The sequence below is a fragment of the Callospermophilus lateralis genome, chromosome 2 (assembly GCF_048772815.1).
Source record: "Callospermophilus lateralis isolate mCalLat2 chromosome 2, mCalLat2.hap1, whole genome shotgun sequence".
Taxonomy (NCBI): Eukaryota; Metazoa; Chordata; class Mammalia; order Rodentia; family Sciuridae; genus Callospermophilus; species Callospermophilus lateralis.
Window position 1 is genome coordinate 166,368,964 of NC_135306.1, and position 16,750 is coordinate 166,385,713.

General features: G+C 52.6%; 1 protein-coding gene across 1 annotated transcript in view; it reads right to left on the minus strand.

Moving 5' to 3' along the window:
• Positions 1–1,541: 1,541 nt before the first annotated feature.
• The window catches only part of Ush1c (USH1 protein network component harmonin), a 41,078-nt gene continuing 25,869 nt past the window's right edge, over positions 1,542–16,750 (minus strand). The window contains exons 16-26 of the mRNA XM_076842527.2: positions 16,162–16,314; positions 14,803–14,919; positions 13,763–14,245; positions 11,168–11,287; positions 10,059–10,109; positions 7,418–7,459; positions 6,912–6,965; positions 6,524–6,623; positions 3,976–4,085; positions 2,529–2,584; positions 1,542–1,575 (exon numbers count right to left, since the gene is read on the minus strand). Of these exons, the coding sequence (XP_076698642.1) occupies positions 1,542–1,575; positions 2,529–2,584; positions 3,976–4,085; positions 6,524–6,623; positions 6,912–6,965; positions 7,418–7,459; positions 10,059–10,109; positions 11,168–11,287; positions 13,763–14,245; positions 14,803–14,919; positions 16,162–16,314 (1,320 nt within the window). The remainder of the gene's footprint in view (positions 1,576–2,528; positions 2,585–3,975; positions 4,086–6,523; positions 6,624–6,911; positions 6,966–7,417; positions 7,460–10,058; positions 10,110–11,167; positions 11,288–13,762; positions 14,246–14,802; positions 14,920–16,161; positions 16,315–16,750) is intronic.

Genomic DNA, 16,750 nt, shown 5'->3' on the forward strand with positions numbered 1-16,750 from the left:
TGGTGGAGAGAAGAGACTGAGGAATCGGGTCTGATTAGGGGTCGAGGGAGGCACCCCCAGAGCTGGGAGAGACTAAACGTTCCAAGGTGGGGCCAGAAAAGAGGGCACTGAGGCCTCCTTCTGAACACTCCCTCCCCTCCATCTTGGCTTTTAGGAGTGTTCCTTGGCCAAGCCTAGTTCCAGGTCAAAGGGATTTGGAGTTCCTGGGTACTGGTGACAAGTTTGGGAATGTCTTCTGGTACATGCCGCAGGTCTCTCAAGACTGGTTGCCGGCTTTATGTTCAGGGGTTGAGTCCAGCGCTCACTGTCTTCTAGGGATGAATTTGTTTTCTGTCTCTGAACTTCAGAAGAAAGTCCTGTGGAGGAAGAGGAAACAAACCAGGAAGGTGCGGGTCTTGTGAGTGGCACTCAGCCAAGGGCAAAGCCCCACCCTGGCAGCATGAGGCCTTGCCAATCCCTGGAGGCCCCTCTTGGTGCAACTCCAGGCAGCTACACACCAGCCAAAGTCACAGCACACAGGAGGCCAGGAATAAAGAAGCAGAGACACCAGGGACGGGGTGGGGGAAGGACCAAGAGGAAGAGGGGAGGGTCTCTTGCTAAGAGTAAGTGACAGAAAATACAGGTCACTTAGGTCCCCCCAGATGTCACTGTACAGCAGGCCAGCTGTCTTGGGAACATGAAGCCCTAATGTTTTTGGAAATTTATAACAGAAAAATCAACAAGTCCAGGCTTGGCTTGGCCCCAGACGCTGCCAGCTATGGGTTCGCGTCACCTTCAACACCAGCTTCACAGCCACCTGGCCCAGGGTGGGAAACACATTCCAAGGCCGGGATCTACCTTGTGTTCCACAGTTAGAGCCTGGATCAAGGGAGGGAGATGGCAAAGGACAGTTGGTCTGAGCAGGACTCAGGTCTTTGTAGGGCACAACAGGACACGAGCAACTCTAATCCACCAACCCTGGTTCTTTGGACGAGCCTTAAAGATCTCTCAACAGCCCTGGCTCTGCCCGAGCAGGGAATCCACTCCCTCCATGGGTGAAGCAGGGGTCCCAACAGGGCTGCATTCCCAGCAAAAGGAGAAATGTTTGGTGAGGACACCTCTGGGAGGAAATTCAGACTGGACTTCGTGGGCTCTCTCCCAGCACAGCACACCTGGCTCCAGGCGCCATCTGTGCCATCAGGGAGTCATGCTCAATGCTCTGCTCTATTCATTTGGGTGCTGCATGGGTCAGGTCCCAAGGACTGTGTGCATCAGGACACCCAGGTCCCACCCAGTGCTCCAGACTAGGTTCTGCACACTCCCTTGAGTGGGAGAGTCTTGAGTCCCACAGAGTTTCAGAGTGACGGACAACAGACCCCGGAGGCACTTCAGGGACAGTGTGCCTCATGTCCCCTCCAGATGCCAGTCCAAAGAACCTGCCAGCAGCGTGGGCAGCACATGGCCACTGCACGCAGCATGGACAGATGGGGCCCTGAGGCCACCTATTCACCGTGGGCTCCAGCTGCAGGAGGAACCCGTGTCTGTACACGGGAGTATGGTCTTCAAGGAGCCTTCGGACTGGCTGGGGGCTTTCTGCTGCAGAGGAGGGAAGAGAAGAGCTACATGTGCAGAGCAGAGTAGGAAAGAAAAAGGGCTTGGTTACTCCTGGGCAGAGCTCTGCCAGACCTCGCCCTCCACCTTGGTCCTGTCTAAGCCCTGAGCTCCAGAGTTAGGAGCAGCCAGATCCTGATTCCTCCAAGACACAAGGGGGGTTCAGTCTCTGCTGAGCAGAGGGAGGCAGCAGGCATGCCCACGACAGGCAAGGCAGGGTGTGTTAGTGACAGGGAGGGAGGTGATGTGATGTGGTGAGGACACAGGTGAGAGGCCACGGAGGCAGAGAGGTAAAAATGCATGCAGAGGCAGGGATAGAGAAGCAGGCAGCAAGCAAAGGAGTGGGCAAGAGAGAGAGAGGGGAGAGGGGTGATGGGAAAGAGACAGGTGGGGAGGGAGACTGACAAGAAGGATGGGGAAGAAGGAGACACAGGAAGACAGAGAAAGGCCCACCCAGATATAGACAGACCGAGGGAATCACAGGGAAGGACAGACTGGGCCAAAGCTCCTTGGAGAGCCCTCAGGATAGAGACAAGAGCCTGTGGTCTTTGCTGTCTGGAGATGCAGCATTTGTGAATATGGTTAGACATCGGAAAGACCTTCCAGAGAGTGAAGGGAATCTTTATCTGATAAGGGAATGGGGGATAAAGTTCTGAGTGGGGAATTAAAAATCCTGAGTGCTAGTCCTGATTTCACTGTGTACTTTTACTTGATCTGAGACCATAAGCCTATATGTAAAGAATTTGGACCAGATAGCCCGGGAGGCAGCTTTGATGCCACCTGAGGACAGCGACTTCCTTCCAGGGATACTCTATCCCTGGGCTCTCTGCCTGGTGGCAGATGTGTGTCTGGTATTCTTTCTGGCTGAAGAAGGGGTCCCAGATTGTAGAGGAGGAGGAGGAGGAGCAGGCAGGGGCCAAGGGTCAGCGCACACTTACAGCTCATCGTCGTATTCCTTGGGGGGACAGACGGCAACAACAAGGTCGATCCAGTCCTGTGGGGAGAAGCCGGGCAGCTGTGGGCATGCTCAGGGGTGGGTGGCACATCTGCCCCATGCTCCTTCCCACTCCTGAGCCAGGATCAGCCAACTAGGCCTCTTCCCAGGGGGAAGTGGGGGCGGGTAGGGCTGGAGGTCCTCCAGTTGGGTTTGGCTCCACTGTGGCGTCCCATGCTCTGGAGAAATTTCCAGGCTCTTAGGTTCCCAATCATAGGGTGTGCAGGACCTTCAAATGACACTGTGTCCCCAAGTGCCGACCTGTGGACCAGGGCTAGGCAGCAACCTCAGAATCACTTGAGGGAATTTTTAAAGTGTGTAGGCTCATGGGCTTGGCTGCTGGTGGTCTGCGGTGGGCCTGGGAAAGCATTTCTAACAAGCTCCCCAGACAAATCAGAGGCACAGACAACTGGGGAACATGGGGCCTGGCCTTCGAGTTCTCACTCTGAGTTCCCTCAAGCATATCACTGCCATCCTCGGGGTGCCCATCAGTGTCTGTCCTAGGCTTGGGTGCATCCATTGAAGAGTTCTGGAAATTGCCATGGCTCCTAGATTGAGGAGGAGGAGGAGGAGCAGGCAGGGGCCAAGGGTCAGTGCACACTTACAGCTCATCGTCGCATTCCTTGGGGGGACAGACGGCAACAACAAGGTCGATCCAGTCCTTTGCCTCCCCAGGACCTCCCTCCCTCCAATCCAGGGTCTACCCTCAAGAATCACAGCAATACTTCTACTCTCTCTTCCCTAATACCACCCTTCAGAAAATCAGTCAGTCATCATGTTACCCGTGAGTCTTCTCTTCTCCACACTCCTTCATGTGGATCCCAGACCCATCTGGTTAGCTTCCTCGGCACTAAACTTAATACCTCAGGCTCGGCTGCCTGCATACAATTGCACAGGTTGTGCATTGCACAACATGAGTGGGCACCATTCACACTATGGTCTGTAGGAGGGTGTCCCCCTCAGATTGTGCATAGCACAGCCTGTGAGAGATCTCATGTGGTGGCCCTGAACCAGGTGAGTGTGTAATGCACACAGAGCAGACTACCACCAGCCTCTCTTCATCCTGGACCATTTACTATTTCTTGAACTCTCAACTCTTTTGATTCCTATTCTGTGTACACTCAGTGAAGACCGTCAGTCTTTTCCTTGGGTGCATAGCCATGTCCATAGTTCCGGAATCTCTGTTTGTTCCATTAGCTTTTTGGACTCAAGGTCAGGAATTGATATTTTCTTTCCTGAGTCCTATCCTGTCAGATTTAGTCCATTGGCTGGACAGGGGTGTGGACCATGGATACCAGTCCTGTGACGGGGCTCCCCAGCTGTAAGGCCTGGTTGCAGAGGCCAGGTCAGAGGCAGGCAGGTGAGGGAGCAGGGAGGGGGCTCATTCTTACCCCACCCTGATTCCAGGCCTTCTGCAGGGTGGCCTCCGCCTCAGCCAGGGTGTAGTCTGTCACGATCTTGCCATTGATCGCCATGATCTCATCTCCCTTCACAATGCCACCTGCAGGAAGATGAAGCTGATTGGCCAACTGGGCTACATGGGACACGGATTGGGCCAGGACTGGGCAAAGGGAGAGCCACTGTGGGGCCACAGAAGAGGCTGGGCCCTGGGAACTGAGAGCTCGCGTGGCTCAGAAAGTGCGAGGGTCAACAGCATACTTAGTTACCCGGATACTCAAAGGCATTTCCTCCCTGAGCCTCAACCCTGCTCAGTGGAACTGGGACACCAGTGAGGACACACTGCTACTTGGCTCCTGCACAGGCGCCAGCTACTCAGAGGAGACACACCTGCATTTCCAGCCGGGTTATTAGACACGAGTTGGTTCTGTGGGTTGGGCCTCCCTGATGTGCAGCCATGCTGGCTGGCTTGACCCTCCCCGTCCCCAGCCTGCCGTGCTCTTTCCTGCCTGGAGCAGGACTGTTGTGGACTGTTCCATGCCCCTCTCTTCCTTCTCTTCTAGATCTGAAAGGGGGCTTCCCTGACTGCACCCAATTGAAGGCAGCTCCTCCTGCCGTTCTCTCGCGGCACCCTGGTCTTTTCCTGCACAGCACACAATCTGTAATCATAATCTGCTTCTTTCCTGTTTGCTGATGGTCCCTTCCACTGTGCTGTCAGCTTCCTGAGGATAGGACTTATCTTTTTTGGTTCACTACTTTATCTTCAGCCCTTCAAGGAATATCTTGCACAAGTAAGGAACTCAATTGGATATTTGTTGAATAAATGAATGGTGTTAAAAGATGTTCCTGCATAACCGTCTTGTGATCTTCTAATTTTAGGATTAGTATCCAAACAGTTTTTATCAGTTATTATCTCGTCAGAGCCTTGACTAGGATCCTGCGCACTGTGGTTCTCTAAGTGGACAGACTGTACATGGTTTCCCCGACCTCTTGAACTTCCGTTTTTTAGGAAGTTCTCCTAGTCCTGATGTCCACAGAACATCTATCTCTGTGTTACGCTGAGATCATGCAGAGGGAGGCCTTGTGGGCCTGAAGGCCATAGGAACACGGTGTGTTACTGAGATGGCAGCCTTGATAGCTCGAAACAAGCATGCGTTTGGAAATGTCCACCCGCTGCTTGGATGTCCAAAGCAGCATGGGATCAGACTGTAGACAGCAGTTTCCCTCGGACAGAGGGACTAAGGTAAGTGACTTCCATGTTTTCATTTTGTACAAATCCAAGATGGCACCTCAGGGGCAACAGGGCTTTGTAAATTGGGAGTGACAGGAAGAGCCACTATCCTTCCTGGTCCTCTCTCCCTGCCAGATGCAGGGATAGGTGGCCTCCTGAGCCAAGCTGCAGTCCCTTCCTCAATTAGTACAGAAATGAAGACAGAGAAGGCCCCTGCCCAGAAGGCCCCTGTGAGGTGAGGGTCACAGTGTGGCTGGGAGAGACCCAAGGCCACTGAGGCCATGATGGCAGGACTGGATTGTGCCCTGGGCTCCCTGTGTGCCCACCCGCCTTGGTGAACACAGCAGCCAGGTTTCCAGCCACTGGGAGCCTTTCCCTTCAGTCCCCTGCTTCAGTGGATCCTGTGAAGCAAGAGACAGAGCCTGGGTCCACAGAGGCCTCCCTCATCAGCAGAGGGTGTTTTTTGTTGAAAAGAGAACAAAGGCAAAGTAAGATCTGCCTCATGCGAGACACAGGTCCTTTGGCCCTCTCAGAGCAGGTGAGGCTGTGGAAACCTGCAGCAGAGGTGGCACATTGGCAGTAAATCCAAATGGCCAGGTGCCTAGACTCAAGTCCTTTTACCTCCACCTTTTACCTGCTCTGTGCCTTTGAAGAAGTACTTGGACCTCTCTGGGCCTCAGTTTCCTAAGCTGCAAAATGAGAATAACAACAACACCTCCCAGGGTGGTGTGAGGATTAAATGGATTCGTCCAAGTGAAACACCCGGACACAGGGCTGGGTGCCCGTCACTCACTCACTTACACTGGCGCATGGTTAGTGCCCGACAGACTGTTGTCACTGAAGGGCAGTTTTGGTTTGGATGGTCTCTCTCCCATTTCCCTGGTGCGGTTCCCTCTTGCTGGAAAGTCTTTCACAGACTGGCCTTGGTTTATCTTTCAAGGCTTGGTTCACGACTGCCCTCCTAGGGAGCCTTCCCAGTGTCACATCCCCCTGATGGGTAGTGGCCCTTCAGGATCCCACGACCTCCCAGACCCTTAGTTCCCTACCCACCCTTAGCGGACAGCACTGTTATTACATCTGGCAATTCTGAGCATATTTCTGCCACTAGCTTAGAAGGCAGGGTGGCACCTGCTTACGCCGTGTGCCCACTGGCACCATGGCAGGCCCTCGGGACACATTTGAGACTGGATAGATGGCTGCTCTCGAGAACAGTCAGCCTGCCCCCAAGCAGGGAACTGTCTGCTTTCCTGGGGGCCTTGTGTAGAACCATCCCACTATGTCCAAATGCGGGGTGACTGGTCCCCACTCACCATGTCGCTCAGCAGCTCCCCCCTCATACACAGCTGAGACAACCACCTTCCCAACTGGGGAATCCACGCCACCTTCCAGGGCCAGGTCTAAGGATCCCTCCTGGTTGGAGGAAAACAAGTCTGAGGGGGCCACGCAGACAATAACCTGTGGGCACTTGGGCACTGAGGAGCCTCTCCACAGAGCCTCAAGAGCAGGAGAAAGCATGGGCCAATGGCAGTGCATGGGGGAGAAAGTGGGCTTGGGACCACCACAGAGGGAAGCAATAGTGGGGATTTGAGAGGTCACGTGGGAGTCACCTTGGGAGCAGCAGAATCAGGGAACCAAGGGGGCAGGAGCAGGAGCAGAGAAGGATGGTAGCTGCCCCACCTCCTCCACGTGCCCACATACCTTCTTGATGCGCAGGAGCCGGACGTCCTTCCCTAGGATCTGCTCTGGGGTGAACTAGGGGGAAAAGACAGGGGAGCTTTGACTCTGCTGACGGGTGTGTGGGGAGCAGGAAGCCTGGAGGACACTGGGCCCCATAGAGTACACGGCAAGGGGAACCTTCCCCATTGGTCTTCAACTGGGGGTCCCCGGCCCTTCGAGGGATGATGGACACATCACACACTCGGCCACACAGATCCATTCTTTCAGGATAATAGTGAGGACTGGGCAAGAGCAGGCCTCGTAACTACACCAGAGGCTGGTGCACAGTAGTGCTCAGCAAGTGTCACTGTCCCCACTATGCACACACACACACACCCCATACAGAAAGGAGCCCTGATAGGAAAGAGCAGCTGGGGTATCCCCGGGGCTACTCTTGTGCCCCACCACATCCTTGGGATCCCAGGGCCCCAAAACCATCATCATCAAACACCCTCAGCTTCTCTCAGGGAAGGAGGGCTACCCCTTACCATGGAGTAGGGGTCAAAGCCTTCCTCATATTTCCGGAAATCCTGGAAGCAAAGGTACAGCTTTAGTCAACCGAAAAGAGGCCCTTGCAGGTCACTGCAGAAACAAGCTCAGGGCCGAGAAGAAAGAGAGGGAACAGGTGCAAATCCAAGGGTCAGAGGCGGGGAGAGGGTAGGGGCAGAAGTGACCAGGACAGGAGTGCAGAGAGGAGGCTGGCAGCCAGAGCCCAGTGCTCAGGGGGCAGGCAGGAAGCTGCAGGAAGCATTTGGAGGAGTGCAGCCCTGTGCCTGTATGGTCTAGGGGGTGGGCATCTGTGGCTGCAGGATACTGGTGATGTCTGGACACCTGAGCGGCAGTGCCTGTCCTGCTGAGTCTCACCTTTGGTCTCAGACCTTTCAGGCCATACCTCATCCCTCCAAGTCTGCACTTGAGGGCATACCCAGGTCCTGGTGGATGAGGATGGGTGCTTCTCCACCCAGTGCACTAACCCCACAGAAGGGCCAGTCCGGTGCAAGAGGCTGCTCTAACCAGGGAAGCCAGCCACAAGGCGACTGAGGGAGGCAAAGGGGAAGAAGGTGGTGGTAGCGAGACTGCTGGCCTGGTGCCTGGCACTGTTCTTACCCGATCTAGGAAGCGAGAGGCCCCAGGCTGGCCCTTTATCCAGGGGAGGAAGGAAGACACACAACTCTGAGGCCCTGGCTCACTGAGGTTACTGTGGGGACAGTTGTCCCCAAGATTAGAAACAAGGCAATGGGAGGAAAGGGGCAGAGCCAGAACACACAGCTTCCTCACACAGCAAGTAGAGCCTGGGGCACTGCAGGCCCAAGGGCCAGGATGCTAAGGTGGACAGCAAAGCCAAGAATGGAGCCAAGTAGAGCCTTGTGCAGGTGCCCACACAGACCACGGGACTGAGCAGAGCCACCCTCAGCACACAGTTCCCTAGATCACACCAAACATCCCCTGGGTCCTGTGGGCAGAGTTTTTTTTTTTTTTTTTTTGGTGGTGGGGAGGGGAGCAAGGATCTCCCCACTCCCCACGAGCATGCAGCAACAAACTCTGGGGATAAGATGAGGGCCAAGTATCAGCTGATGGATCCCTGGGTATCTGCCTACCACCTCTCCTCATAGCCTTCACCTCTTGGGCTCAACCCCAAAGATGTCTTGAACCTAATTCAGCTCAGAGGCCACATCCAGGTTGGCCTGTGTTTGTTGGGATGGCAGTCAGGGAAGGGATGCAGTAAGTCCACACACGAGAAGGGTCGCTGCAGGATCTGCACCCATGCTCTTTCACTGAGATGGGGCTGCCTACTTCTGGTTGTTCCTTCTGGAAAGCTGGGAAGTGGTGGTCACCGGCCTCCTCTCCCTGTGACCCTGAGAGCCCATCTCAGAGATGGGCCAGAAGGCATGTCTAGTGTGAATTTAGAGGCCCATAAGCCATGGTGGTTGGTCGGCCCTTAAAGAAGTAGCTCAAGCCCTCATTAAACACACAGAGAAACTGAGGCCTGAGTGGAGACATTCATGCTTAAGGTCACCTAGTTAGTAGACAGGGGAAAAAGAGTTTGCTCCAAGCTTGGAGTCTCAGACTAGGGGGACTGTTTCTGTCCTAAACACCAGGCCCTTCAAGGCCTCTTCTGCCATGGCATTGCTTTGAGAGGCTGAGCGACACAGCATTGAAGAGCAGACCTCAGAGCTTGACGTTCTGCTTTCCCATCCAGGGTCAGAGACTGGTTGTGCCATCATGGACACATTTCCAAGTCCCTCTGCCTCTTACCTACAAAAGGAAGACTGTGATAGCCATGACCTCCCAGGGTTGCTGTAAAGATTAAGTGAGTTAATATAGGTAATGTATTTAGCAGCTGTGTTCGGCATGGCATGCTTTCCGGGCATTAGCTGATGCCTGTCATTCCCTGGTCCTGGGCTCAGAGCAGCTTTTTTTGCAGACACCCCCAGTTTGCTCCATGCCTGACATCAAATCAGCTTGTGAGTGGGAGGCTGTAGAAGCCAGGGCTGCCTGCCAGATCTCCTCTATGTTGGGGTCTCTTTCTTTGGGGGGGTAGGAGAACCAATCCAATGGCTGGCTCTGGATGTACCCCCAAGAAGTGGGAAGGTTATGGGGCTGTCTGCCTGACACCACTCAGAGCCCAGCAAGGACATGCATGTCCCTGTGCTCAGGAGAACCCTGGGCAGATGGAGAGCTGAGCCATTTCTTTCTGTGACTGATTCAGCATCAGGCAGGGTTTGGTGAAGGTGTGACCTTCCTAGAGGGAACAAGACAGGGAAGGTAGCCCCTTTCTTCTCATCTAGGGCTGGAGCAAGGGCCTATCCTGGCCTCTGTGACCCTCTGAGAGCGTCCTCTGTCCTGCTCCTCTTTGAACAAGCAGCAGCAGACGAGGTAGCACCCAGGGATCCGGTGGCTTTTCTCAGCTGGGGCACAGGCTCTAATACACCCTGGATATCCATGTGATGAAAGTCTCCTTGACTTCAACTGCAGGCAAGGGGACACAGCTCTGGCCCAAGGATCCCTGGCAGATGGTAGTTGGGGCTGCCTCACAACCAAATGGCACTCCCAGGGAGAAAGAAGTCATAGAGAGGGAGGGATAGGTGGTGGGGAGGACCACAGCACACGAGAGGTATCATTTTTTACTTGTCTGAATGTTGTCTGATAAACCACCATCCTCTTCAACATCTCCTGTGGCTGCCAGGAAAAAAAAAAAAAAATTCCCCACCAAATGTTACCAATAGGTCTCGTCTGCCCCCTGGTGCCAAGCCCTGGGGCTGCCAGCCTGGGGCTGACCGGCCAATGTTCCTCCCCAGACACAGTCTGACTTTGGGGTGCACCTTATGTCTCCCAATGCAGCAGCTGCTCAGTTGTAGGCAAGCAGACAACACCCCTATCATTAATCAGAGACGGTAACATGGACTCATCAGCAGGCCATCCCAACAGTGTGACCTTTGCTCTTTGGGGAGCTGATGGGACAGCTAAATCTCAAAATAAGTGTCTGAGCTGTCCTGCCCTGACATTTGGATAGGGTTTCCTTGAAAGGGGAATAAAAATTCTGGCTTGGCTTTTTTCCCAGTTGGTGGCTGGCACCTCTGGAGGGTGCACATGAGCCCCAGCTCCCTCAGACTTTGGGCACTGGGATGGGTAGATCTTCCTACTTTCCCTGGACCACACCTTAGACTCCCTCCCAGGCCTAGTGAGGAGCGAAAAGTAAAATGGAGACAGGGAGTGGATCTGCTTTGGCCAGTCCCCCACCTCAGGGTATCCCAGGCCATGTAACACAGTCCCTGGGGCAGGGACCAGGGAGACTAGAATTTTTGCAAGTTTTGGCAAGCTGGGTAAAAGCACAGTTCTGGAGTCTGAAAGATCTGAAGTAAGTAGATCTAGGCTCTGCTTTGGGCAACCGACTTAACCTCTCTAAGCCTCAGTTTTCTCAAGGGTTACAGAGGGTTGATAATCAGAGTCATCTCATCAAGTTGTTGTGATGATTAAATGAGACCACACAGAGCATGGCACATGGAGGGCTCTAACTGTCTTAGTTATTAACAGGCAGGGTGGCAAGCAGGGAACAGGAATTCCACTGAGCAGGCCACCCATGCAGATTCACCTCCTGGCCAACGTGAGGGTTACAAGATGACACCTGATCCTAGTTTGTGTGGCTCCTCACTATTCTCTCTGGGCAGCAGAACCCAGGGGACACAGCTCTGGTTTTCTCTTCTCTAGATATCTTGGAGGGGAACTGAGGGGCTTACCAGGACCTCGGATTTCACAGCTGGCCTGTAGATAAAGTTGTTCTCCTGGTGGACCATGACAGGTTTGGAGATGGTGGATACGCCAGGGCCTCGTGGAGGCTGAGGGCTTGGGCAAAATGTCTACAGGGGTTAGTTTAACAGAGCCCCATGTAAGGTCATGGTGCATGTGGTAAAGGCTGACCACAGCACTTCTGCACACATGCAAATCCACTCCCATGAACATGCTGAGCAGGCTGGTCCATTCACCGTGCAGGAGTGTGATCTTCAGCACAGAGTGGAGAAGTCCTTTGGACACAGAGTAGTCTGAGGCCACAGAAACTACTGGGGGTGGTGGTTGTTAAATACCAGCCACTTGAGCCAGAACCTGGCTTAAGGGCAGCAGCACCCACTGTCACTCAGAGGACACACTTTCAAGGCCCTCTCTCGCTAGTCATGGGGAACCATCTAGCTTCCCCTCTCTTAAGGGCTATTTCTTCTGGCCACAGTTAAGTCTCTGGACTTCAGCATGAGGCATAGAGCATCCAGATGCCATGGCTAAGGACTTAAGAGTGGCATCCAGGGGATTCTTTGTCCTAAACCACTCAACATCTTGGGCAAGATGTATCTGATCAGGTCAGAACCCTGCTCAGAACACTTCAACTGGTCCTTTGTTGACTTTTCTGCCTTCATTTCCATCTTTACCTGTCACTTCTTCCCAGATTTCTTACTCTGCCTGATTTTTTAGCCTCAAATGCCAGGTTTTCCTGCTTCCAGGCCTTTGCATATGCTCTTTTCTCCTGCTTTGCCTGCCCAGGTCTCAGCTCTTATACCACTGTCTTCCTGAAGCCTCTCAATAGTTTCCTTTCATCCCTGCACCTCATCACAGCGCCTGTGCACCCCTCTCTCAACCCTGGAGTGTTCTAGTTGCCTGCTTGTTTGTCTTTCCTAACTGACTGTCTTGGATAGGGACTGCAGCTCCCTGGTAGTGGTGGTTCACAATACCTGGCACAGAGTGACATATAGCAGGTGCTCAATAAACATGTGTTGGCTGAACAAATGACTCAGTGGTGAGGTGGGCATGCCAGGCAGTGGGTCTGGTTCTGAAAACCCTACTCTGGCAGGGGCTGGCATTGTAGGCACATGTGTTAAGCTAAGGCAAGTGTTTGTTTCCACTACCTGAGGCCTGTTGGTGGCTATGCAGATATGTCATCAGTCACACTTCTTGCTGTAGCATTGATGGCACTCACCAGGGGCATGCAAGGAGGAGGAGATTGGGCAGCACAGATGGCCTGAGCACCAGAGTGCTGATGGATATGATGAAGCCAAACAGTAAACAAACAGCAATCTCCTGGCTTTCAAGTCAGGGACAGTCCTTCTTCCCCTCTGACCAAGAAGAACATGGCAGGGGCTCAATCAATGACTTCAGAATCAAATTTCTGAGGAATAGTTTCTGCCCATCTGGTGTGGGCCATTTAGACAGAAAAATGTGGCCCTATGTGCCAGATTAGATCAGCACCCTGAAAAACAGCTCCTGGCTGGGCTCTGGGGAAGACATCCATGGAACAGACAGACTGCTTCCTCTCTGTGTGAGCTGTGGGCCCAGGACCCCCCAGGGGTCCAGAGGGAGGCCTTCTGGAAGCTGCAGCCTTGCAGTATCTGGCATTTCCTTCACTCCCACCTTCCTTCCTCCAAGCTCTCTTGAATGCTCTGAGCTGCTTATTCTGTTCCTCAGCAGGAACTCAAAAAGGGAGGTTTAGTAATAACCACTGGCGAGTTGCTGCTGAGGCTGTCCCCTCACCAGCTGATCCCCACTGCCTTAGCTAGACTCGAGCCATCCCATGGTGACAGAAACAAGGGATCAAAGCTCTGTGTCTTCCTCAGGGATTGCCTCTTCCAAAATAATCTTTGGATAAAGAACAATTAATATGAAACATATCTTTATGAAAAAATCACTGTTCAATCTCCTGATGTCCAAGAAAAACATCCCTCTTCTTTTAATAGTAAATTTGGAGATTTCTAGGAACTCTCTCATCTTCATTTTTCCTTTAGCTGGATGTTGGCCAGACATCTCTGAGTTTACACTCCGAGCCAGTGCAGTTGGCTAGCACCATGGAAAATGGAACCGTAATATCCTAATACTGCACTGGGTTGTGCCATCTCTTCATTTCCAAAGCCTAATACTTCTCTCTCTGATACCCCCACCCCGCCCACCTCCCCTTCTTCCAGGGAGTCATTTCACATGTTCAAGGCTTTCTGGGATAAGGTCAAGCAATGACCAGATGTGGCACAGAGCTAGCTATTCATTAATATATCTTTTCACTGCAAGTTACTGGCCAACACTAGCCAAGAGTTCAGAGAGAGCAATGAACATTAAATGGATATATTGCTGCACATTCCAAGAGCCCCAGCAATCCACCATGCAATTGAGCACTTCAAAATCAGCAGAACCATACTCATGCAGGATGTCCACACACAGCTTGGGGGTCATTTCCGGAAAGTAGGAGGAGATGGTATTTTGTCCTGTCTCCATTCACAGGAGCCATGAAGAGTATGGGAAACAGCAGCTGTCCCCACTCTTTCTGTTTCCAAGCATAGCATGCAGAACAGGGGCTGTACCTTCGGGGTGGGTGGGAAGCCCCGTTCAGGGGCAGGGGAGTTGGCAGGCTTTCCACTGTGATTCTTTGCCTCCCAGTCCTCGACTGGAGTGCTGGTGTCCCCAATGCGGAAGGGATGGTTGCCCAGTGCCTCTTCCAGGGCCGAGGGCAGTGGGCGGGTAGGAGTGAGGTCTTGGGTGGGAATGGATGGAGGGGGAGGGATGGGAATGGCAGGTGGAGTGCACTGTGCCCAGGGTGAGGACGAGGCACTCACATGGCCCGATGAGGGAAGCACAGGGGGTGCAGGGACCTTTGAAGGTGGGTTAGAGGGTGGAGGGTGGGGCATCACAGGCAAGGCAGAGGGGGTCTTGGGGGGATAGTAGAACATGTCCAAGGGGATGTCATCCAGGTCAGTGGTGTGGAGGTGCAGTCCACCTGCGAAGCGTCTCAGAGGTGGGGCCAGGGGAGACACAGAAGGCAGGGGAGGCGGGGGCCCTGTGGTCATCTGGGGGTTGCAAGGAGGTTCTATAATTGTCCACATTCACTGTGCTCCACTTCACAATATGTTGAGTACAATGCTCTCCTAATGTGTTTCTCTTGCTGTTAGGGATCCCCCACCCTTCAACCAGAACCAAGGGGTGCCACTTCTCTGCCAACTGGCTGCTCACTGAGCCTATTGGCTGGTTGGGAGTGCCCATGCATAAGAGACCCAAGTTTTGCTATCTGAGGGTGATAAGTAAAGTGATCAGATAGTTTATTCTCTAAACTGGTACACACTTGAGCGTATAAGGGGCACTCGTAGTAATTACTGCAGGACAACAGGCCTTCTGGGACCATCTCAGACCAATTGGGACTTAGTGCTCACTCTGGAGACAAGCAGAAATACAGACATGTCCCAAGAGAAGAAGGAGAAGTGAGCTGGTAGGGGTGGGCACTGGGCAATGGAAAGGGTACCAATGTGGCTGGTGACACTTGCCAGTGGCCATCACACCTCCCGCTGTCCCCAGGGTAGGTCTTGCTGAAGGCAACAAGAGGACTCAGTGGAAAGTAGGGCTCTGTTACCTCTGAAATCTCATTATCAGCAGAGGAAATCTGCTCAAGGCGCGTCTGACACAGCCTTTCCACCCAATACTGAATCTTTTCTGATTCCTCAAGGTCTTCCCGCTCTGTCTCAGACACCTGGGACCCAGGACCGGCGCCAAAAGAAGAAGACAAAGGGTACAAGTGAATCACATGGGCAGCCACAAGAAGAAGACAAAGGGCACAAGTGAATCTGGAGTTCTCTAAGAACCCCAGAACACTGGTGGAGGTGTCACCTATCTGGAAAAAGACTCAGCCTTGTTCTACCTGGTCCCAGAGGAGGTGGAAACAATGGGGAGGAAGGTGCTCAGATGTCAGGTTGACCTAACAGCACCCACAGGCAAATTCACAGGGGGGCTTATGTACTGCATGGGATTAGCTGGACCTCAGGATCCCCACGAACACTGAGGCTCTTGATGTGCCAAAAACAATCCTTTTGTAACCTCCGTGCACATTCCAAGAATCTAACTTTACTCTTTTCCCCCCTCCAGGCTGCCTTGTCTTCCGAAGCACAAGTTTAATCTTATTTTTAATTTTCTAGCTAATTTGTTCTGAATGCCAGACCTAATGCACTTCACATTTCCCAGGACTTGTTTGGTTTTATAATCTAATCAGCTTGGCATTCTGATTCATGGTAGCATTAAAGAGAAGCAGAAAGAACAATATCCCCTGTATCCAGGGAGTTAAGCTGACGACTGCACCTAGTAAATAGGAGCTGCTCACTCTGTGCTATTGCTTTGGACATGTCTGCAGGGGACGGCTTTAGATACATTCCTAAATTAAAGAGGTCTAGCCTCAGACATACCTTATGTTGAAGGGAGCAACCTTAGATTCATAGCCTGATTAATTGGGGATATCCTCAGACTTAATATCTGCACAAACCTGGGTAGGGAGATTAGATGAACAGAACTTTTGACAGATGAATGGAAGACTAATTGCATATCTACAAATTGGGCAGAGGGTTTAGCCTCAGACTCAGATCCTAAGCAGGGAGACTAGCCTCATTGCCACACCTAAAAGGGAGAGGTCCAGCCTTAGACTCATACTCTGGTGGGATAGAGTAGAGGGGATAGACTCAAACCTCTAGCCAGGTGCATTAATGACTAGCCTGAGACCTATAATCTGGGCAGAGGGGTTAGCCTCAAACCCATACCTGGAGTTAGTGTCAGACAGTGTTGGGAAGGTGGGATGGTCTCGTTCTCCAGGCTGGGGAGAGAGGAGGCTCTCATTCTTGAAGTCCATCTGGGGTGCTCAAGTGCAGCTGGCACCATGACAGCACAATGCAGGGGATAACCAAACTGACCCAGAGATGCTCGCCTGGCCTACGAGCAGGACACGTACCTCCTGGGCTAGCCGGTTGATCTTTAGTTGCTTTTCCTTCTCCAGCATCTCCTCTTTCTCTTTGTAAAGCTTTTGTTCAAATTCCAATTCCTTCTTATTCTTTCTCAACTCCTGCAGGCTGTCATACTTGGCTTTCTTCTTATCTTTTCCTTTCTGAGCAGATGTGTCATTGTTTATATGACAAGGGCTACAAGGTAGTAGTTGACACCAGCACAGCACAGCAAACAGGGCATCCAGTCCTTGGACAACACTGGGCAAACCCCCTTACCCTCTGCCATGTTGACCCCACCCCAGCTCTGCCCCACTGCACTGGGCATCAGACCTCAGGTTTTTGGACAGGAAGACCACTGCTGTCCATTACAGAGTGGAAGACACATTCCTTTGCCAGGCAGAAGAACTGTCTTATTAGTTCACTAACTAGTTGTATGACTTTGGCTAAGTTTCTCAACCTCTCTGAGCTTGATTCACCTTAACTGAAATGGGGGTAATACCTGCCCCACAGGCTTTTATTTAGTGCCAGTGAAATAACATCTATGAAAAGGCTTTGTAAACTTCAAAGTGCTGTCTAAATAAAAGGCATTGTATTTAT